Source organism: Wasmannia auropunctata, unplaced genomic scaffold, assembly GCF_000956235.1.
Source record: "Wasmannia auropunctata unplaced genomic scaffold, wasmannia.A_1.0 LD336002.1, whole genome shotgun sequence".
Classification (NCBI taxonomy): domain Eukaryota; kingdom Metazoa; phylum Arthropoda; class Insecta; order Hymenoptera; family Formicidae; genus Wasmannia; species Wasmannia auropunctata.
Window position 1 is genome coordinate 401,979 of NW_012026888.1, and position 25,399 is coordinate 427,377.

Sequence of the window (25,399 nt, forward strand, 5' to 3'; positions counted from 1 at the left end):
TCAGGTATTTAAATAGAATATTTTTTTCTTGCTACTGCAATCTATAAAAAACTTTCTACAAAGGATTATATCATTTCGCAGAAAGTATTATTATTATTTGCATCCATATAATAACATTCCATTTAAAGCATTAATGTCTACATAAGATATATTTCATATTTTACATAAAAATATATGCTTTTAAATATGTTTAAAAGAAAATACTTTGTAAAATAAAGGATGTCTCATATAACACCACTTTTCAATGACCTTATCTTAATATTTTTATACGCAAAATAACAAAATCAATTTAAAATCTTATTTCTACGTTAAAAAAATAAAAATAGTTTATATATATATATATATGTATATATATATATAAAATAAGCACCTTCATTTATAAAAAAAAGTTATTATTACCATGCAATGTTTTTTTTTATACCATATATTTTATTTTCTAAGATTTGTTTTATTTTAATATACATTGCATTTTAGAAATATTTTGCATGATAAAATTAGATAGGACATCCTGTGTAATTGTTTTTATGTCAACACATAATGAGATCGTGTAATATTCTTTGAGATGTTTCGATCCGCGCGAGCTTTGTGAGATGTGTTGCGATGTATGCGAGGTAGTTTTAACTACCACATAATCTGTCTTATATTGTATTTACGTCTCGAAACCCGTGTCAAATTATATTAAATAATATGATTGTTTAATATTTAGAAATACATAAAGATCTCAAGTTGATGGAAAGGATGGTATTTTAAAAAGATATTTCGTATATTTTGATAGTTGTTTCAAAATTTTTTGATAGTGCAAATTTAATTAACATCAACTAGTCACGTTAATAACGTAAAAATAACAATTGAGAAATTAACACATTAAATAAAGTCGCCATAAAAAATATAACATAATTATGTCCTTTATTTGCATAAATCATTACTTTATCCATTACGCTCCATTCTTATAATGATGTTAATGAGTTATTCGATTAATGATTTTTAATAATTCAAGTAATTCTTTTCTTGTCGCAAATGACGACTTTTTAACGGTGTACTATAATCGTTTCATGTGATCTCCGGGACAAATAACTATATATTGTGTACATAATATAAATACGATTACGATTTCAAGGAAATTAACTTAGACTCACACACGTTAAGAGGATAGTGAAATACGTTCATACTTAGTTCTCAATATACAAAAAAATTTTAAAAAGATATATGCGTATGTATAGATACATACGACATATGTACTATGTACATAAATTATATATAAAAGCATATATATAGTGCAAGTCTCCCCAGGCAGAACATAAAAGCAAATAATGTCATAATGACATCCTTATGATATCATATGACTTCATAATGTTATCATTATGACTTTTGTATTTCTGGGTCTCTATGTACATATGTATCATTCTTTCGTGTAGAAATACACTACCTGAATATCGAAATGAACTCGTTACGACATCGAAGTTGTTGATCATTTTCTTTTTAAAGACTTATTTCACATGCCAATAAAATATTTTACCTTTTATAAATTTAATAGCATATACCGTCCCGCTGTCAAAAAATTCGTATTGGATTGTTTCTCATACAATATTATCTTTGTATACAAAAAATGGCAAGAATATAAAAAAAAACAATTTAAAATGATACTCATAATTAATTTCCCAATTTGCAAAACAAATCTTTCCACAAAAACTCATTAAAAAGAATCTTATTCTACATGCTTGAATTCTTTTCACGCGAGGATTTGCTCAGAATCACGAATCTTCTGTTATCTCTGAACAATCAAATATTGTAATACACAATTTTTATTAAATTAATATTCAATTGAAAATATATTATTATAGTCACTCTTCTTTTTAAAACGCAATAATTTACAGACGACTTTTGTCACACTTTATATATCTACTACTTACATTTTTGGACCAAATCAATCGATTAAATTTTTGCGAACATTAGATAAATCTATCTATTATCCACATGCGAAAAATATTTCAAATTCAACCAGACAATTAATTGCCGTATCGCTTTTGGTACAATTTATTATTATCAATCAATATTGTCAATATTTTGGAAAAAGAGATCTTCGACGATGGAGCTTTATAAAAGAAATCTAAATTGAATGCCGATTGTTCTCTACGCGGATGTGTGGCCAACATTGATTGATTATAAGATAGAAAAAAATTAAGATCCATATGTAAAGTGAAAAAAATGGTTTAAGATCTATAGGAATATAAGTATGTGACTGTTTAGATTGTTATTATAAATATTACCAATACTTATGAAATGATCGACACGGAAAACAACGACGTACATGTCTCAAGATGTATGAAGATAATATAACAAATTTGAATTGTACGTTTTTATTATCCTTCCATCTACAACTTTCTGCTTAAAAATTTCCTCTTTTAAATTTATTAAACATTATCTATTCATATAAATTATTTTGTTATATTAAGATTATATTACATCTTCTTTTTATTGCAACATCGTTATATTATGTCATATTTACAAATAATGTAATTTATTCTACTATTTATATTTAATAATTTAAGTTTTCAGAAAATTATTATTATTTTTAAAATTATTATATTTTTTGCATTTACGTCTTGAATTTCAAGATCTTTAAGATGTTTAGATCTTTAAGATATTTGTGTTAAAAGTTGGATATTTATGAAAATGCTATGCTGTCTAAAACTAAAAATTTTCAAAAATTTTGTATTTTTATTATCCTATATTTTATTATTTCTTGTTTACATGCATTGTTAAATTCCGTATTAGATTTAGACATTTTTGTTAAATTTTTATGTCTTTTTTTCGTATAAATATAAACTATCTTGCAGCAACCTCCTTGTTTTCAAACCCAGGCAATCACTAATATATATTTGTAACAATAAGAATAAATTAGATTCAAGAACAAGAATAACAGATATTAAAAATCATTTTCTAAAATTTACATTTTATTTCTGACTTTTCTAATTATATTAAAATATTTTCATTTGTACGATGAAATCACGATTGTGATATCAATGTGATGTGTAAATTGCTTTTAAAAAAAGATATATTTATGTTAAAAATATTTAATATTTAATATTAATTGTAAGTATAATTTTTTTCACTCAATTTTTCATGTAATCATATTCCTGATAATTTAAAATATGTCAAAGATAATATAAAGATAAACAAAGCTAATGTATATACGATGTATGTATAGTATATATTTTTAATAATAGATTTTTGCGATTTATTTCAATATTTCGTAAGTAGGTAACTGTATTTTTTTCGTTATCATCTGCTTTGTTTCGACTAATCGCTTCTTACGTTCGTCACATGTTCACTGAGAGGGCGTTAGTGGACGGTCAAACGAATTTCGTAACAGGTTAGACCACCAATTCGTCCGGTCGGTGCATTTTTCAGTCAATGTCCAATTATGAGATAAAATTTTTTATCGGATAATAGAATGATTTTAATAATAAGTCGTTCTGTTTGAAACGAAGTATGAAAAACACATACAAATATGAAATAATCTTTCAAGTACATACAATAAATCGATAATCGTTTGCTCTTGATAATTTCAATGATTAACCTAAGAGAGAAAGGCAAAATTGCGATATTTAAAATTCTACATACCATATAATCACAGCTTTTAATGGCTTCTGTTGATGATCAACACGAATATTAATTCGTGAAGAATTTCATCGCACCAAATAATACGATCGTACGAAGTTTACTTGACGAAATTCTTGCACATCGCGTTAATTGATATGTCGTAAATGTCGTAATCGTAACGATGCCTAGCGATGGAATTTTCATATGGGCAGTAGACAGTACGCGCGATATAGACACTAACAAGTATTCGACATATCCAAAAAATATATCAATGGACTTCCAAACAAGCTGCATAAGGACTATTTTCGCGCGCCATAGGTACTGGAATCTGTACCGTCAGAAATTTTTAACCGTTTCATCGTGACGCGGCGTCGATCACGATCCGCGAAGTGGCATTGATTGCGAAGACTCGTGATAACCGATATGTTCCGACGACTGTCCGTCCCTTAAATCGATACTTCCGACGAAAACTCGCGTTACTTATGCACTACGAACGGATGAAAATCACGATTGATTGCGGAGCGGTTCGCGCTCCGCACTCCCCGACCAACGCGCCGATGAAACTGTCATGGCGTGGCGATCGGTCGGCATGCGGGACATTTGATCTGTGATAATTTAAAATACTTTGAAAGTAATTCGCGATGAGTGATGATGATTCTCGAGGTACTAAAATTGACATAGCGTTACTTTTACTTTATAGTTAAATAAATATTAAAAATGATGGATTTAAATTAATATAAGTTAATTATAGTAAATAATTGTAATTTGTTCAACATATATATGGAACTTTTTCTCCATTATTTCCGATATTAAAATATTGAAATTATCAGAAAAATAGAATATAGCATATTGATCGTAGTAATTATATATGTATATATAACATAAATCACAAAATACTTATTCATTACACTATAAATGTTTAAAATGATTCAAACGATAAATTAATTGCAATAATTCGTGTTTAATGCATAAAATTTTTTAATGTTGAATATAATATAAGTAAAAATTAAAAATTATAAGTTAAATTATAAGTTTATTTATTACATCATCTTATGTAATTAAAGTTTGGAGCGTTCTTGGAGCAAAACTTAAAATGTGATTTGTGCCAAGAGTACAAATGCGGAAATAATTTTTAAAATAACTGATAGGAAAAAAATAGTTTCTTTAGATTCAAGATTCCAGAAATGCTCCACTTAGCTGGAAGAAGCAGTGCATCTAAACGATTAAAAATTGTTATTCATCCTTCTCACATTTTGTACTAAAAAGTACAAGTACGAAAAAAATCTTTGAGAACACTGACAGTAAAAAAAAAATAATAATAAGTTTGCTCAAATTCGAGATGCGGAAGTGCTTCGTTCAGCTGAAAGAAGCAGTGCATATGCATGTAAACGATTAAAAATTGTTATCCATCCTTCCCGCGTTTTGTGCCAAAAATACAAATACGAGAACAATCTCTAAGATCACTGATAGTAAAAAAAAATAAGTTTACTCCGATTTCAGATGCAGATGTGCTCCGTTCAACCAAAAGGAACAGTGATGCACTGTACACAGAGAGAAATTTTTTTTTAATTTATCCTGCAAATCATGTTAATTGTGGGACAATATAGTATTTAGGCAAATTTTACTGTATTTTACTGCTGTAAAATTTATTGTAGTGCACAGTAAAATTTGCCTAAGAATAACAATTTTTAATTGCTTACCTGCATATATGCACTCATGCTCCTTCTAGTTGAGCGTAAACTTCCGGACCTTTGAACAACCAATTTTTTTTTACTGTCAGTATAAGTCTTAGAAATTGTTTCTGCATTTGTACTTTTGACACAAATCACATTTTAAATTTCCAAGAACGCTCCAAACGTCAACTACATCATTATTTTATCGAATTGTTTAATTATAAGTATCGTAAATATAAAAATTCATTCTGTTTATTTGTATCAACATGGATCTTGGTCTCATTTATATTTTTTTAATTATTTTAAATTGTATTCCGCTTTCACTTTTCCTCAAAACGTTAAATTTATTATACTATATTATTATCACTCACAATTGGTGTGCATATAATAATAGAGTAGAGTATATATATATAGAGTATTATATGACATGTAAATATATGGATAAATGTCGGCAGTGTAGTTGAACTAAAGTCTATGTAAGTATAATGTGCTAAACTCACATGCGAAACAATCATTCCTGTGGGATATTATCTTAGCTATTCATTTTTATTGGATAAAATAAACTAATAATATAAAAAAATAGCGTTGGAACTGAGCCCTATTCTATTCAAATTTAATAATATTAATTTAATATTAACTATAGTGTAAATTTTTTTAAAAATTAAAAATCTAATAATTATTATCAAAACTCAAAAGGTAAGAAATTAAACCTATACATGTTGGGTATTTTATATGTATTACCCTCTTAGGGGTTGTAACCGACAAGTTGCGTCATCTGGTGGCGACGCGGGCAATTGCGCTGACCGACGAAGCAAACCGAGCGCGTCCAGGGGTCGCTTCGCGCCGGCGTGGGTTCGTCGCCGCAGACGCCGCAGTATCGCGCGTCTCCTCGCGCCGGTCGTTTCTAACTTGATTTTGTCTCACGCGCACGCCGAGTTTGCAGAGTTTATCGCGGAAAACCAGGCGTGAAAATGATCGCGACGTGAATTCCGCCACGCGGGGTGCTTCTTTCTCTCTTTCTCTCTCTCGCGCGCGCACGCGATAGCGATTGTGTACGTTGTTCCCGGCTGATCCGCGTGATCCGAGGATGCGGCGCGTCGCGGCTCTGCTGGCCCTGCTCGCCTGCGTGTGTAAGTATCGCACCGAATGGAGTAAGCGTTAGCGTATATACCGGAGCTCTCTTCCCTCCCTTCCCGCTACCCGCCGCGGGTCTGTCTGCCCGTCGTCGGGGTGAATCACGCGGAGGGAAGAGAGCCGATCGAAGTTTCCCTAACACGGCGCATCATCTCCTTTTCTCCCCCTTCCCGCTCGAGAATCTGGCGCCGATCGTCTCGCGATTCCGGCCCGCTCCGACCGGTCTTGCCCCGCGCGGTCTCTCCCTTTCTTCCTTTTCTGACCGCCCGACGCTGTAATTACGACTAATTGAGTCCGAATCGCGCGCCTGGGCCGACCGGGCGATTTAACGACTCCGCAAAAATGAAAAGAAAAAAAAAAGAATCGCAGGCGCGTTTCGAAGCGGTCAAAAATTATTTCTTCACTACCCGTCCGTGCGACTATATTTTACAATCGTCGGAGATTTACAGTGCTATCGATTCACGGAGATAGCGGGGACCGGCGGGGGGAGGGGGGTTGATTTGAAGTTACGCGGTCGGATATCGCGTTGGCGGAAAGGGGGTATCATTTCGTGCGCGAAGAACCGCGCGGGTAAGGTATATCTCGGCGAATGCATCGGCGCGATACGGTAAGCACGATACGTTACGCCGGGAGCATTGTTACACGCTCGTTGCACGCTGTTATTTCGCGATAAGATCGCGTAACTCGCCGAGTAAAATATTTCGTCGTTACGTGCCCTGCTTTTTAAGCGTACCGATTAACGTCATCTCGAGTGGTGCATAAAGAGATTTCGGAATGTCCTGCATGACTTCTATTTCTTGTTGATCTATATACTCGCGTGCGCCGAAGGAACTATTCTTTTGTATACATGCTTGTTGTTTTCACTCAATTCGCATTTGTATCTCGCGTGACATTGGTGAGATTGGAGCATGGTAAACTTTTAAGGACATTTGACATATTATTTTGCGCATACATTGCTTACACACCGATTATTCGTTAGCACTTTATAACGACTGTTTTTAACACTTTACAACTTGCTTAGACAGTTAAAATAGCAAATATTGCTTGCATATGATTTAGAATTTTAGAACAAGCTCGCATTCCGTGAAAAGAAAACAAACCCCCAGCTCCCTGGGTTAATTACATTTTTCGTACATTTGTATGCTGCTCTTCTCTCAAGCCTCCATTCTCTCGCCGCACTCGTGAGCGGAATTAGAAATTATTTCAAACATCGTGATCTATAGGTTTGCGAATTTATTAAAAACACGTTATCTTGTTGCCATTCTCTATTCAACTATCTCGGCTATCACGCCGCTTTTCAACGAAAAAAAAAAAAAAAAATGAAAAAGGGACAAAGAGGGGAAGATCATTTTTTTTTCATTATACCGTTCCTCTCTCTGCAACGCAAATTGAAGAGTTGCGAGGAAAAAAAGGAGACATATTCTCTCATCTAAATCGGAGCTGGCCAATTTGCGCCCTCCTCGCGGATCCTCCCCCGACTCTCACGAGGATTCGACGGCGAGACGAGGTCCAAGTGGTGAGGAAAGGATGCTGCCACTCTCCACCATGACGGTGCCGGTGGCTCTCCTCTCAAAGAGGAGGAACCGGTTCGATAGCCGCGCACACCTACACGAGAAGCGACGAGTGTACGCAGACTCGGCGCACAACGGGGGGGATCGGGGGGGAAAGCAGGAGGGAGAGGTGGTTGCCGTGCGGTATTACGTAGGTATATACATCTGTACCCAATATCGGCCACCGCCAAAGTTAAGAGGAACGGGAGGGGGGAAGGGGGAAAGAGGCGCGCAATGTACGAGATAAACCTCGAGTGCGCTATGGTGCCCCGTGGTTGCTACCCTTCGGATATATCCTCCTCCCCCTTCCCCTTCCTTCCTTCACCTTTCTCTCTGCTCTTTCACTCGGTCCCGTCCAGGCCGCGCCGCCACTCACCGGCACCACTTGGCCATTCATCTTGGTCCGGTGCTCCTAATTACACGTCTCGAGTTACGGACGGAGAACCGGGAGACCGCGGGAGCTCAGGAGACGTCCCCGTCTCCTCTTCTGAAAAGAAGCCGGAGATGGCACCGGCCAGAGCGAGGCCCCCCGCGTCGCCCGCTCGCGCGATCATCGTCCTCTTCTTCTTGTCTTCCCTGTCGGTGAGGTCTCCGGGCTCTCTTTCGCTCTCCTCCTCCCCCCCCGTCTCTTTCTCCGCCAGCTCTCGCCTACTTTCCCTCTCCCGCAAACGCGACGGCTTTTTTTTTTTTACACCGCTCGCTACTAAGGGCCCTTTGTACGCCGCCAGGCCAGGCGCGTTTATTTTATACGCCGAATGTTATTCAGCGTGCTGCGCGATTACTCGCGGCGGCGCGTTTCGCGTCCTCTTCTCGCTCTCTCGCGGGGTTATTAGCCGCTCGCTCGCTCGCTCTCGCTCGTTCATTTCCTTCTCCTCTCGTTCAGACGTTGCGTGACGTCGTAGCGTACGCGTGTCTCGCTGCAGGGAGCGGCGGCGAGAAGGAAGGAGAGAGAGAGAGAGAAAAAGAGAGAGAAATCATATTAGCCCTTTGATCCCTTGGGCTGCTGAAACGACTCCGGCAAGAAACAAAGAGAGAAAGAGAGGCTAATAAAGACGCGGGTGGCGCGTAACATGTATGAAGAACGAAACCGACGACGTGTTCCTTTTTCGGGGCATGCCGGCCGCGACACGCGCACGTACATACTCGGACGTGTCGTCGCGACTGTTCTTGCGACCGCGGTATTTACGACGCGGATGCGCATCGAGCGTATATACGTGCAATTTCAATCCAATTCTGAGCACCTCGGGATCTTGTCGCGACCCGTTTTCTCACACGTTTTGTAATTATTTAACACGAAATAATTACATTACTTCGCATAGATAAATATAGATACGTCTTAAAATTATTTTTATTTTCACAAGCTAAATTACCTTGTAACAAAAAAAAAACGATTAGGTCTTTTATTAAGCAGTAGATGAAGACGTTGCACAAACGTAGATAACAAATTACTAACGAGCGCCTGACGGCGTAGACTTAAGATATCTCGAGTCGATGTTATCTGAGGGATGCACGCCCATCGGAGCATGCTCGCAATTTTCTCGGAAACAGAACTCCTTCATCCAGCGCTTGTCGTTCCCGTCGGCACGTGGAATCGTAAGATAAACTTTCTATCGTCAGAGATACCGAAATTCCGGCTCATCTTTCGGCAGGAAACACACGCCTTTCTCGTCTTCCCTTCCGGGCGTCTTTTCCCTCCCGCCACCGTCGATTGCGGGGTCACGGTAGCTCAAAGCGCGTAAAACGCCTCGCCGCGAGCGCAGGCGTTTGATGACCTCCGCGATAGCGCCCCGGGAAGCGTGGATAATATATTTCGAGGAGCGGGCAAAGGGAGAAAGAAAGAGAGAGAGAGAGAGAGAGAGAGAGAGAGAGGCAGCCGAATAGTGGATTCTTTGAAATTCGTTCGCTCATGTTGTTATTATGCGTACTTCGAAAATGGCACACACTCCGCACTCGCGTCGGATCTATCTTCCTTTCTCCTAACGAATTCTCCCTTTGACTGGATATCCCGTAAATGAGAATCGCGAGCAGATCCGGGCTCCCTTTCTTTCTTGTATTTTTTTCATCGAGCTCCACTGCACAGCGGTTGCACTTTTGCAGCGCGGTAACTTTGTTTCCTGATCGCTTTCGCGATTCGTTTGACCAGCAGAGAGTCGAATAAGCGGATAGAAACGATTGCAATATCTTTTAATATTAAAACGAATATACATAATAACGAGCACAAAAATGAAACGATTAAAAATTACGATATTATCTAACACGACGAAAAATAATTAATTAATTAATTTTGAGAATGAAATATGATGAAGGCTGTCTTCTCTTTGATATCCGAGAACTTTGATATGCGACTGTTTATTTGTTATTCAATCTTATCCGTCGTATTTGCGTGAGTTAAAAATAAATTCTGTACTTGATCCGTAGCGAGGAAACGACGTACCTAAAGCTTCAAACAGCGGATTCTTGAAAATAGAAAATAACAGCGCATGTCGCAGTTGTCTTCATCGTTTCGGAGCACGTCGTCATCCGTCGCATTTTATTTCTCTTTCTTTCTTGTTCTTCCCGCGGGGGCAAGAGCCGAGCGGTTGCACTTTACCCTCGCTAAAAGGGCGTCAGTGTTCGCCGGGTTCTCGCGTCTCCTTGCCTTTGCCTCTTTTTATCCTCCTGTACTTCCTGTTTTATTATTTTTTTTGTCTCTTAATAAACGCGTCTTATGTATACGCGTCTCCTGTCTCGGCGCAGCCTCTCGGGAGCAGCGGCTCTCAGGACGAACCCCCCCCTCCCCCCCGGAGCCGCGAAAGCGAGTCCTGAGAGCGTGAACTCTTTATGGTACTCGGAATGTCTAGAAGGTGGCACGGTGAACGCAATTATTTGCACCCAACAGCGTCTCGTATAAAGACCGTAACATGCATGAGACACTTCGGCACCCCCTCCCCCCCCCCGCGTGAAAACGCACGGCGATTCGTGTGCGCGGATGACGCGAGAGGGTGTGTTGAAGGATCGGTTATGATACACGGAGGACGGGGAGGAGGAGGAGGGCGAATTTTTTCCCTTTACGCGCGTGCGAGTTTCGTCGTAAATGATGGCCCGCGCATAATTCATGTCCGCGTGGTTTACCAGCTGCGAGCCGCGTGATAAAGTGCGCATTCTATGTGCACGCAATGAATTATGCATTCGCGTGCGTTACACATATCCATGCTGGGAGCCGTTCTAATTGATACAGGAAGTTTCTGCTGCAAGGGGGAAGAGAAGCGCTGCGAGAGCCTTTTGGGAAATTAGGAAGGCTCGATATATAAATATTGCTATTATTCTGTTTGTGTTGGCATGTATTTATGTACAAGAAATTTGCCTAATTGTAAGATTTAATTGTACGTATATATATCCGTAAAAAAAGCTCTATCATTTACATATAATAATATATAATACATAATTATTCTAGTCTTTACTGATTGCATATAATAATATATAATATATAATTATTAGTCTTTACTAAATTCAAGATCAACATTTAAAATACCGATTAATTTCACTAATAGAAAGAAATGTTTGACCTGTACAAACACATATCATGACAATATACCATATCAATATTGGCGAACCACAATTTAATTTCAGATGTTTTATCGAAAGACTAACTGTTTTAAGGTTCTGATGAACGGATGCACTCAAGTCGCGAATTGTCATTTTATTCGATTTAAACTTACTACGGATAATCAATAGAAAGGAATGTCCGATCTGTACAAATACATATCGCGACGATATACAATATCAATAATTGGCGAACCGCAATTTGATTTCAGACGTTTTATCGAAAGATCGACTATTATTAGAATTTTAATCGTCGGACGGATGCACTCAAGTCGCGAATTATTTTATCTGATTTAAACTTACTACAGAGATAATTTTATGGAAATGCGAAAACTTTTTAACGGCTCCAAAAGCAATCTTTCGATTTAAAGACTGTCGTTACCGGGGTCGCGTGTACACATCGGGAAAAAGATTCCGTAGCATAACGAGCCAAGTTCCGCTTCTATACCAGCACGAACTTTCTCCCTTCCAGACCTATGACGTCTGGAAGAGGGACCGTGCGCTATGTACCACGAATAATAATCAAGAAGTGCTCCGATGAGAGGGACGTGCTCGCGAAACTACCCCAGACGGCTATGAGAAAACAACCCCTTGCGTCCGCGCTGAGACGAGTTACTTTCTCGTCGCTTTTCGATTCACCGGAAGGAGTTGCATAAGGGAAAGATATTTTATCATTATCTTATGATACCCTTAGAGTTATTAAGGAATTAAAATAGAAATATCTCTATGATATATTTATTAAGTTACTTGATTAATCCTGCTGTAATCTTTTTGCTGATTAATATTCCGGATTTTTACACGTTACGAAATTGGAATAAAAATAAAATAATATTTTAATTTTATTTATTTTAATATGTAAGAGATTTTTAAGAATGGATATAAAATATGAGAGATAATATTTCGCTTTCATTTAATTCCCAGCTAATTAGCGACTTTTGTTTTATTATTTTTATTATAAAAATTGTAATTTTATTTAATTACCAAATAAAGGCGATTTTCTGGCCAACGTCATAAAACCGAGCTCTTACAGGCAGATATCTAATGTTCACGCGCGGCTTTAGGTCGTGTTCATCTCTTTTGAAGTCCGTCACGTTACGTCAACTACCCTACTACCCGTCGACAATTCTACGTGTCACCGTGTAGACGTCGGACGTGCGCAGGCACTCAGCGTCGGGCGATGTAGTCGAAAAATCGGACCGCTTGTGTAAACGTTATAAAGCGGCGCGGCTGCAGCTGTCGTCGGCGCGGAGAAGAGTAAGAGAAAGGAGAAGGAGATGTTTAGCTCGGGGAGGAAGCCAATCTCGAGAGTAGGTCGTAAAAGCGGTCGTGTTTACCCCTCAGGGAGGTTTCACGACCGGCGGCAACCAAGACGACGCGGACGTAAACGCGCATTCTTTTTTTAGGCTGCAACGCGACTCTTTCTCCCGCTTTCTCTCAGCTCTTGCTGATAAAGATTGACATCGAACCGCATTCGGAGATACCGCCTAATGATCGCGTTGAAAAGGCATCGTAAAGCCTGTCCTATTAGCTTGAAACTCCTCTAATTTCTCATCGGGGAACTGATCACTCTGATCAACGAACTAACAAATGATAAACCGACGATATTTTTTTAGGGATAATTTTTTTCGCCATTTACGACCGGAAAAAAGAAACGATTTACCTTCTGACGAGACGCAGTTCCGAAATCAATGGATTCTTTGACATTGCGCACGCATGGACCACGGACTTTGCGTAGAAAGAAGTATTTTTATATACGAATTCGCGTATAATTATAATAAACGAATATACATACATATCTAATTACAATAATATACTTAACAATAATACTGTGCCACTAAATATTTTGATCATTACGTTGTTGAAACGTTACACCAATATCTTGGCGACAGCAAATGCCCTATACCTCTACGACGGTTCAAAGGAACGATTCGTTTGTGAGATTTTTGCAACGTAACAGGAATGTGTCATTATGCAAAATCGATTGCTACGTTACTTGTACGTTGTAATAACGTTACAAACAAAACATTTTTCTGGAACGTCCTAGAGGCAGGACATTTAATGTTACCGAGATGTTATGACGTTTCGACAACGTAATGGTCAAAATGTTTAGTGGGGTCAATATTTTTACGTCAACACTGTCCATACTGACCACGTAACTGTTGCACAAAACATTTTTACAATTTAGCAACAGTGTTTAGTAGTTTGTCGAACTCTTTTTCCGATTGTACATTTACTTCAGGTAAAGATTCACAAGGTTTGTGTTACTAAAATTTAAAGGGAAAGATTGTAAAAAAAAATACACGAATATGTGCACGCTTCATTTCTTGACAGTTATGAAACTTAAAACCATAGAACACACACCGCGGCGGTATGAGACCAAAGGAAATACCTGGATCCACAATTATAGATAGGGTGACTGGCACGGTCCGCGCGAAGATAAATAAAAGAGCTTGGGGTCCCGCTCTTTGATAGATTTATGACCGTGCATTATGGTTCCCAGCGCACACGGTGCGACGGTTAAAACTAAATAGCATTCGGGATCACCGCGGGACATTTGTTACTATAGCCGGAATAAATTACACGCCGAACATTAGAGAATATACCTATTATTATACATTATATCTCCAGTAAGACGATATTTGGAAGCGCTATAGCAATACTCGGGACAGCCACAAATGTCGGATTCGAACGTATGGCCAGGCTCGATGGAAGTAAATAAACCAACTCTTGTTTGGATGATTTGAACGCGGTCAGCAACGTCTCGCATTACGTTTTCACGAAATCACCGATCTATCGTTTATAATTAATACGAATAATCAGCGTGATTGATCGAGGGTCGGGCGGGAGAGGGGGGGGGTAGGGAGAGAAAGCACCGATCTTTCATTAGCGTAATCCCTGAAATTTGAGCCCGAAGTATACTGTAATACATACGCGATGTATAATATTTCGCGACCGCGACAGATTAATTATTCCCAGGCACTTCCACAGACGTGCAGTGGCCGTTGCGTAAACGAGAGAATCGATGGTGCACGAGAGACGGCGAACGTGCCGAGTGCACACGGGTGCAGTTCAGCGTGCGCGGTGCAACGTACGTACAACGTGTTGCCGGCCGGCGGCCGTGGCGCGGAGAAACGCACCGATCGATTTTCGCCCCGGAATACAGAGGATTTAATCCACACCGGTGCGGCCATTGTGTGTATGCAAAATCCGCGCGACGCTCGCCGGACTCGTGGACCGGGCGAATCGCCGAACCTACATGTGTCATATTGTACATTTATACCAGCCATCTACCCTTTTTTCTCATCTCCCATTTTCGGACACTCACAGACGGACAGAAATACCGCTTGAACGTGCGATTCTCGTTGCGGGAATTTTGCTCTTACCCACCGCGCACTCGACGCCGCTCGTTTCGGTTCGGCCGTCTCTTTGTATCTCCAATGATCGTTCAACTTGAAATTGAACACGTGTAAATGCTCTTTTCATTGACGATCGTACATGCGATGATACGTGACTCAATTATCGCAATTTTCCGCTATTCAAACTTAGTCTTTGAAAAGAAAACTATTATATGTTATGGAAACTTTAATTTTATTATTTATTTAGAAATTTAACTTGAAGAAATAATTTTTACATCTTAAATTAGTATAGTAGCAATAAAGTTGTTAAACAATAATACTGTCCGACACAGATTTTAGATTACGAACAAGACAAAGTAATTCTTACAAATTTTTTTGTCATTGTAAACGAATTCATAAATGAAATTGCTATATTACGTCACGTTTTTGAAAAAAATTAAATCTAAAATTGCCGAAAATGACATTTTTGCATACTTTTGAACTAAAGTATTTCAAAAACATGACGTGATAGAGTAATTTCATTTACGAATTCGTTTTCAGCGATAAAAAAAAGTCACCTTACTGTATTGGCTTTAAGCAACAGTTACGATGAAAAGAAGGGAATTTAAGTCCGTAGATAAATATAATTTTTTGAGGATTTAAGCAATTTGAGACATTCTATTTCAAAAGTATTAACAAAAGTGTCGTTTTCGGCACTTTTAAGTTTAGTTTACTCAAAAACGTTACATGATAGAACAATTTTATTTATGGATTTATTTTCAACGACAAAAGTCTGTAAGAATCACTTTGTTCCGTTCGTGATCTAGAAAAAAAATTTAAATTTGTCGGGCAGTGTAATTTTCGGCCGATTTTTAATATTTGCGATATTTATCGATTGATCGATGTTATATTGTTAACAAGACGATATTTCTTTTTTCTTTCATAGCGACACCTGCTCACGGCCAAGATGGCGATCTCTACTTTTCGGTGAGCCCCGCGGAGCACTCGGTTGTCGAAGGACTTCCGGTTCGCTTGAGATGTGAAGCTCAGCCAAGCTCGCATGTTAAATACTCGTGGAAGATAGACGGACAGCCGCTTGCTCCCAGCCCGCGAAGGCATCAGGTCGAGGGCGATCTCTATATCACTAGGGTCAATCGAATCTTGGACAGCGGGAACTTCGTTTGCGTGGCCACACACGAGGAAACCGGCTACTCGATCGAGAGCTCACCCGCCAAGATTGACGTTCAATGTAAGTCCTTATCATCGAATTATATCAGCGCACGCTTGTGACTCACAGTTATACACACTGTTTGCTTTTCATTTTATAACTATATTTTTTAATTCGCATTCCAAATATTTCATTTTCTATATATCACAGCTATATATCATACAGCAAGTATGAAATTTGATATACATTACACTTACGATATATCATTAATTTTCATACATTTGATTACAGTTATTATTAGTTTGTATATATAGTATAATTTATATTTATATATAAGAGTATTTTAGACAGATATTTATTTGCATAAAATTGCAACATAGTAATTGTTTTATATGTTATATGCATCATATAAAATGTCACAAATTTTGATGGCATTAAATCCGATTAAGTGTTGCAACGGGAAAATATGTGAATTAATTATGGTTTATCTCAGTGTCGCGAAAAATATTCGCAAATTGATATATTATGAAATATACACACATATAGGTACCTAATTGTTTTTTTCTGACAACGAACGCTCGAATAAGCTTTAGGTCCATATTTATTAATCATTACGTAACTCGAGAAGATATTAGATGAGATATTTAAAATGAAGTTTTGTATCTGCAAAATACAGAGACGATTTAATAACTACATTTAGATAAGAAATTATGAATATATGTTAATTGAGAAATAAAATGATTATTCCCGTAAAATTTGACGCCATAAAACTAGCGTATGAATATTGTGACAAAATTATTAATTTTGCAAGTAACAGATATAATAATTTAATGTAAAAAATAATTATTTATATATTCCATCGTTACTCTATCGTCAGACATTTATACGTTCCAAACCTCTCTCTCTCCTCTCAGGTCCATGGTTTCATTGCATTCGTAAAACAACATTCACGAGAAGACGATTAATTACAGTTGCGCGTACTAATTACCAGAATAGGATAATCGCATGGCACTTTGTAGAACACTACCAACGTTAATTGCACGCAACGTGTATTTTACTGTTGTATATTCGACAGACGAATAACGCGAAAAGGGGTACGAAACTCAGTATACGGTTTGCTCGATCCCCACGAATCTTGTTAACTAACACAACAAACGAAGTCTCAAAGAGCGCAATATATTTCGAACGCGTAAAACCAATGAAATACATATTCGTTAATAAACACGATCAGTATATCATGATTTTCGAAGCGACAATTATTTATCGAAGCAAATATATCGCGTGATTTATTTATAATAGGAATTAACCATTCGCGATTTTGCGATTTATTCGTGCTCTCAATTCGACAAAGAGTGAATTACGGTGAAATCAGAACAAAATTTAAAACACGATATATATACGAGGTATCACATCTAACACAAGTATCGTTGAAAAAATTATACCAGCCGCTAGCTCGAGTCTCATCGCGCGAATAATGGCGCGGTGACTTTGTGTATACATAACGCTTGATCGCGATAAACGAATGCCAACACTCGCCTCATCGCCACGAAATATTTAATGTGCCATGAAATAAGAGTACGCTAAATATTTCATTTCTTTTATTTTAAATTAATTATCAAGAGAAATATAGCTTCTCGATATTTAAATGATTCAAATCGGCAGCGATTCGTACATTATTCCGCGTTAGTGATCTCAAAACGGTAGGCAAATTACATTTCAGCCGGAATTCAAAATGCGATAAAGGATATCCGAATCCACACAAGCGTTGCTAAAGATATAATTATCGTCCATAAATATTGTGAAACGATAATTTATAATTTTTTTTTACTCTCCCATATACTTCTATTTTAAATTGCACGAAATATTTGCTTCGAAAAGTATAAATCGTCGCAATTTGAATTCATTAAACAATTCGCTATCGTAATTTTTTTATTCTAACATTCGTAATCGTGTGTTATAATAATCGTCAGATAGCGTTTGGTATTTTCTAATATTTGTCACGATCATGTTAACAGAATATGAGAGATATGTAGCAAAATATAGGTGACATGTGCGGAGCGGTCTATGTCACTCGCTACCTGCTCGCTCCAATGACAACACAGTGGTTTACGTACTCGACAGCGAGCGTTACTAAAACAAACACCAAGGTTATAAAATAGACACTGTCGTCTCTCGAGATATTTAAAATAAAATCAATGTCGATATTCTACCTTTGCCTGTCTATAATCTCGAAAATAATAGTCATTATTACTTGGCACTTCGTAGACTTGTCAATGTCGCCGGAAATAGTGATTAATTCCGTTCAATTAAGAAAGCGTTGGAACAGAAATATATAATTACTTGCGTCGTAATTGACAAGAGAATTCAATTTGGTCGATATATACACATATTTTAATGGCAATTTAAATGTTCGATTAATTATTTTATTTAAAAATAATTAAAAATAAAGCTATTGTTTAAAAGGTAGTTTAAAAGTTTAGACTTGGACTTCAACTGCGATTTTTTTACGTAATTGTTCTCTTCTTAAATCATTTTAAACTGAAAACCATAGGATTGAAAAATTATTGTATAAATGTGTATAATACACATAAAATTTTCTCAAAAATCGATTATTGATATCGTGAAAAACAAAAGGCTGTATGTTTCAAGATAAATTTTGTCCGACAAGTTCTTTAATCGAATTGCGAAATATAATAAATATCAAATATCAAATTTAATAATAGTACAATAGTTCAATAATATTTGACAAAATAATATTATAAATATCAAATCTGTCTATTAATTTATCTATTTGTTAAACCGAAATTTTTTGAACAAATAGTTGGGCAGCATGTAATTTTTTCTTCCCCATCGGACGCTGCAATTGGATTCGTACCTATAGCTTAATCTAATGCAGTCGCACTCATATCTAATGCTGTTTGATTGCCAAACACGTCGAATTAGTCGAACTTTATTACTTAATACGTCTCCGGTATTAACGAACATTAATATGGCTTTATTACTTATTCATGCGCGCGTTGTGCTACTATCCGCCCGGAAATGTACGGGTTAAACGTTCCTCTCGAGAGTTTCCGGGGCGAGGCGTAAAATCGACGGGTCGTACAGTGGTGCGCGGCCCTCATAAAGTATACACTCACCATTCAATGATGCGACTGCATCGGTCCGATAAACCGATATAATCTGTCGTTCAGCCGGGGCATCGTTGCTTAGTCAACAAAGGGATGCGAGGCGACGGTGGACCTCGTCGTCATCGCCCGAGGGGATTCGAGAGAGCGGGAGAGAGAGAGAGAGAGGGTGTGTGTGTGTGCGCGCGCAAAGGAAGGGTTCACGCGCCCGCCGAAACATCATCGTCGCCACGGCATTTTTTAATCGTCTCATCTCCGCAAAAGCGTAGATCAAACGCTTCGTGCGCAGAAATTACAGCGGCCGAACAGAGTGAAACACAGAGGAACCGATATAGAAGGAGTCAGGTTCGAGAGGGATCGAACGGGAGGAAAACGCGATAGGGGAGTTTCGCGGGGGGGAGGGGGGGAGAGGAGTATATATACGGCGGGGCCGTGGAGGAAGGCAGAAATCGATTCGTGATGGTTCGAGTTACGAAGCTTCCTCCCTCCCGCACACCCTCTCCAATTATTCGCCCGCGCGACATTAATTAAGCAAGATAATTTGCTCTCGAACCGCGTGCTGCCCGCCGATGGCGTTCCGCGGCAACCGGGCAGAGAACTGCCGTTCTCGCGCCCGTTCACATTTTAATGATTCACATACGCCCGAGGTTTCGTTCTCCAGCTGGAAATATATATAATTCCCGCGGACGTTAAGGTGCGGAGGATGAGAGAAGCTGCAGCGATGGAGAGCGTTTACGTGTACGCCAAGTCGTCCGTCTGCGCGTAAGCATTTTTGCGCGCATCCGAAACGCAGAAATGAAGTGATGGGATGCGAAAGTTTAAAAAGCAACAAAAAAAATGGATAAAATGGAGATACGTCGTCGGCGCGCGCGCGAGGATGAATGAGTAATGAAGAACTTTGCAGAAAAGTACATACTATATTAGATCGCGAGCACTAAAGAGGATGGAGGAGGGCGATGCTGCGAGTGCGGAGACGTCGGAAAAGGAATAAAACGAGAAAGCGAAACGGAGGAGGGGGGGGAGAGATGCGGGTGCATCGTTAGCGTACCGGTGGCGACTCGTTATCGTGTATCGCTTCGTAATTATTATTACACGCAGCTGCCAAGCTATCCGCGGCAGCGACGTAGAGTGCATCGGGCGGACGCGAGTGCATTTAGCACGCGCGCTTAATAGGTATCGGCGCACCGATTTCATTTAGTAATTGCAATAAACATGCAGGCAGAGAGACAACGGCGACGGCGGATGACGCATTTGCCCCGCGACTACTCTTTATCCCGTCGTCGTTTTGAGAGTTTCGTCTAATCAGAGCCGGAGTTCTTTTAATGAACGATACATATATACACGTTATTATACGGATGCGGCGAATGAATGATGTACGCAATTCGTTAACTCACCACATTATTTTTTGTTGCTTCGATTTAAGTAATTTCGATTTAAAATGAGAGAGAACACACGTTACATTGATCGTGCCATTGTACAGACGAATCGTTTCCATCGGGTTTTGAGATTTTAATCCATATTTGATTATTTTAATCTCGTCGAAAAGTACAACGCTTCGACAGTTTCAAATGGAGTAATTCGCGCGCGCGATGTACGCCATCGCAGCGCGATCAATGCGACATATGAAAGAAATTCAATTTCGCGAAAAATCGGAAATTTGTTTTGCTAGAAATAAATTCGGTATAATAGTAAACCAATGTGTATATCGATGAAAATTTTGCGGAAATTCCTAATTTCCCCCGTGAAGAGCTGAATTTAGTTTCACGGTGACACTGACGGCATATCCAATTGCTAATTAGCCTATGTCTATTATTAACGCGATATTCTCGCAGCGATTGTAAGTTACTTTTGAGTAATTGCTCGCGAAATTTGAATATTTGCATAAAGGATTTTGCATAAAGAGGAAATTATTTTACTTACTTATTATTACAATACTTGATTTATTACGCATATTTAGGTTTTATTCGCAAAGTTGTTTTTTTTTTTTTTATTAATCTTCAAATGGTACACAAGGCGTCACAAATGCCTACTTATCTGAACTTGCAGGGATACTAACTCATGTATATGTATTATACATATATATGTATATACAATAATATATACGATATGTGACCCTGCAATTTCAGATGAGTAGGCATTTGTGGCGCCTTGTGTACAGTGCGAATTCGCATCGCGAAAATTTTTGACACGTAGACATTTTCACAAAGTATCTGTCGCGGCTATTCGCTGGGTAGTCGCGGCACCAGTGTTCCATGCTAGTGGGTGCTCGAAAGAAGTGTACCATTTGAAGGTTAATATGTAATATTCAAGTATAATTTTTATTTGCGATGATACGACCAAATAGATAATATAATATAATTAAGAAAAAGATAAAAAATTATATAATGTATTAAGGAAAAAAATGATAAATAATAATAACGAATTGGTTTTCAAAAATTACAGCTTATACAAATTTGAGTATTGTTAGCAATTATGTTTTCTATTCGACTTTGGTATGAAAAAGAAATACAGTAGCGGTGACATGGTATAATATGCCACAGTGGCACTGAAAGGATTAGGAAGCAAAATAGTGCTGTAGCGCACGTGTATTTATACTGAAACGTGCACGTGCAGTTAGCCGCGCGCAAGTACACATTGCTAAAGCGTTCGTTACGAAACGACCATTTTAGTCAATCCCTTAAACCACGGTTTAATACCTAAATCTCTTCAGCACGTAGGGAGAGCGCACACGGTGTGCATGCGCGAGTGGCATTTCTCCCACGTCTCGTATTTTCGTTTCATTAAATTTAATGACCGACCATATTTCCGATGTATCCGGCGACGAGTCCTTTTCCGGGACAGTAATTTGACTAACCGAGGGGGGGGGAGGGGGGTTGAAGGGGGAGGAGTTACCGGATGATGAAACTACAATTTTAAGCAGTTTAGCGTCCAGACGCGGGGACAACTCGTTGTTACTTCCCAATGCCCGCCTCCTGCCATGGGTTCGCGACGAAATCAATTAGACAGTCGCCCGGGCGATTTGATCGATAAACGCGTCGGCAGAATATTGAATGCGAAACGAGATAAATTACATCTAAAAAGCACCGGACGAAAGTATCGAACGACGGATTGATAGCGTGCGGCTACGGGTAATAATTACTTAAATCAATTAGCGTCGCGGCAAACGTCGAGCCATACGGCGAACGAAATATGTCGAACGAATTTATCTCGGCCAATATATTTGCAAGTATAATAACCCTTTAATTAGGTCCGGAACACACCGGTTAACGTTTTTCATTAATATTCAGCTATACGTTAACAACAACGCTGATGAAGTTGAGTAGGTACATGTATTCGCTGGTTTTCATGCAATTGAAATGCCGGCAACTACGACGGGATGCTAAATAATCGTTAATTACCGCTCACAATGGCACACTCGCAGCTTTATCTAATACAATACGCAATTAATTGCATGCATTAAATGATGTATTCATTTCCAAAAGATTGGAATCAGGTCTTTGGTGTAAAATAATGAAATAGACAGCGAAGGGATATATACACACTTTATGTTTCTAGTTAAAGATGTGTATGTGTCAAATCATCCCAAAGTATTATAAAAAAAATTAATATTGTTGCAGATCTGCCGGATGCGATAATATAACAAAACTAGATCGAATTGTGTTAAAATTAAACAGAACTATTTTAATAAAGCGAATGCAAACAAGATACTGTTGATAGATTAAATATACTTTTCATGTTCATTAATTAAAAGTACAATGAATTTACTCTTTAATTTCGGCATAGGGAAAATTATGGATCTTGCAATATTATTCGAAAAAATTAAATTAAAATTACATCGCCGCTTCGTGATTTCTTGTTAATGTCTTGCTTCTAAAATGATACCGACGTTTCCTAAAGAAAACATAAATACATGCGCATTCATATATATTTTTTTTATATCTGTAATATTTTCCGAAAATATTCCGCAAATCAAATAAGCCATTTTGCGCGTTAAATTTTAACTTTCAACCTCGGAAGGTCGAACGTCTGATGAGTGATCTCTCAAATATGTACGCCCGGTAATCATTCCGCACGCCGCGTCAACCATCTCCCTCTTTAATTTTCAACCCCTTAGCGAGTGGGGTGACGAGCCAGAAGAAGAGTAATAACACACGGGCAAGGAAGATCCTTTGTTCAAATAAAAAAATAACATCTCGCTGCGACGGCTAAAAGTTGCTGCGTGTCGCAACAATGGGTGGGAAGTTGTTCGGCCTCCGGCAAGGGTGGAAAAGGGTAGAGCGAGGAGTGCAAAGTGAGGAGGCGGGGAAGATTCAACCGTGTGCGTCGTCGACATTTCGGAAGATCCGTATCTGATTTATGCGGCACGAACACAGATTCGATTGCGCCCTGCCTCGCGACATCTTGCATTAAGGCGTTTTATGCGCGAGTTGCTATGTTTAGGATTATTGTCAGAGAACATCTGCAGGAACTCAAACCGTTTGCTTTCGTTATTACTTAGCCGCTTCCATTTTTATGCGCAATAACATGGGCGAGAGAATAAAAATTCGTCCATCTGGCTTTACGAACCGTGCACGCATGCATGCGCATACCTATAAGTGAAACGAGACTGAAGCGAATAGAGCGCGCGTTCATGTTCTGGACTCAATTATACATTTTATTACGATATATTTTTTTAATATTTTACCGTAACGCATTTTACGACCTATTTTATTACCTGAACAATTATATCAAGCAAAAGCTCGTCCACCGTTCTCTCTTTGAATATGACAATATTATCACTCGAGATTTTAGTAATTTCGGCCTTCAATTTTTATTCATTAATAGGAAAAAGATAAAATACTTTAATTTTTTATACAAATTAAATAGTTAAGAAATCAATTTTTATGTGAGGAAACAGTTTTGGAATAAGCCGCGTCGTCTTGTGATTCCAAAACGTGCCGCTGAAGCTTTTGATCGTTATATCGACTTAGAAACTATACTTGTTAGATACTAATTACGTTGTGCAATGTACACGAACTTAATGTATATCCTATAAGGCCGTTCATTTCTCCTAATATTGATGATGTAATAATAATGCAGATGTCTCTTTTTCATTTTCGCTGCAAAGCAGTGGCACTGCCGCGCATAAAGTGATAAAGCGCTTGGCCATTCATCATTTCGCGAGCGGCTAATTGGCCGCCATCAGCCTGCGGCGGCGCAGACGTTAATACGACGAAGAAAACTCTTGAAGAAGCGCATTACGTGGCTATTAACGCAATGCGAAGTGCCAGCGTGCGCGATGATAAGATCCAAAGTGCGTGCAGTCATGCAGAAAAATCTCGTCTTCGCCTTCTTCCGATGCGAGTAAAGTGGCAAGGGCTCGTGATTAACGGTTGCGTGCCGGGAATACGATCGCGGCAAGAACGGAGCTACCGTTTTCGCTTCAGCCATCGAATATATCTACATTTGCCGTTCGTTTTCGATCGTCGTCCTAATGCAATGACGGCTAGACCTGTCGGATAACGCGATTTATATCGTTTTCTATCGCATTCCGCTTCGCAAGCTCCAATGAGAGAGTCACTTTTTCTTAGATAATTCGCGAGGACTCGATGTTTCCATTCTCAGATGGAAAAATCTGGAATTGTCGTAGATATCGATTGCTTTTCTTAAAAAAATATCTTATAACATTATAATGCGCTTTATAATCTCCGCAAAGCATGCTCATCTTTTTATCATGTATAATTATATAACTTTATATATTTGTATATGTGATATAATTCGTAAAAAGGAAACGTATATTCTTCTTTATATCTTCTTAAATTGGACTTTGTGAGCATCATTAGGATTGCTAATAATGAAAGGCCTCCGCTACCATGTAATTTCAAGATTTATTATCCAACTTGCGGATTGCGCAGCATTTTATGCTCTCTATAAACGCGTTTATATATATATATATAGTTTTTTATGTACACGACCGCGTCGAAGGATAGCTGCATTATTGCATTGGGCGCAGTCTTCCCGTATAATGCGCGAGGCCAAACGACAATTAGGCCTCAGCGTATTGTGTCTCACACAATGGCTATTTTTCATTGCTTGCTAGTTGAGAGCGGAGTGCGTGCACCCTCTTTCCCCGACTGCGACGGCGCAGGAAAGCAGTACTTTGCGAGTACTTATGTCGTGAAATTTGTCGTGCGAAAGATTTCAACACGCGAGCCTGTTCAAATTATAATATATTTGAAGTTTAACAAAA

General features: G+C 38.4%; 1 protein-coding gene and 1 long non-coding RNA gene across 2 annotated transcripts in view; one reads left to right on the forward strand and one right to left on the reverse strand.

Annotated features, from left to right (window-relative positions):
• Nucleotides 1-2,729: 2,729 nt before the first annotated feature.
• On the reverse strand, nt 2,730-4,116 carry LOC105453148. Its single transcript, XR_974830.1, has 3 exons — nt 3,625-4,116; nt 3,316-3,476; nt 2,730-2,868 (listed from the first exon to the last, which is right to left on the reverse strand). It is a non-coding gene; the product is annotated as an uncharacterized LOC105453148 (long non-coding RNA).
• Nucleotides 4,117-6,135: 2,019 nt separating this feature from the next.
• The window catches only part of LOC105453152 (inactive tyrosine-protein kinase 7-like), a 45,943-nt gene continuing 26,679 nt past the window's right edge, over nt 6,136-25,399 (forward strand). The window contains exons 1-2 of the mRNA XM_011694880.1: nt 6,136-6,406; nt 15,824-16,126. Of these exons, the coding sequence (XP_011693182.1) occupies nt 6,364-6,406; nt 15,824-16,126 (346 nt within the window). The 5' untranslated portion in view covers nt 6,136-6,363. The remainder of the gene's footprint in view (nt 6,407-15,823; nt 16,127-25,399) is intronic.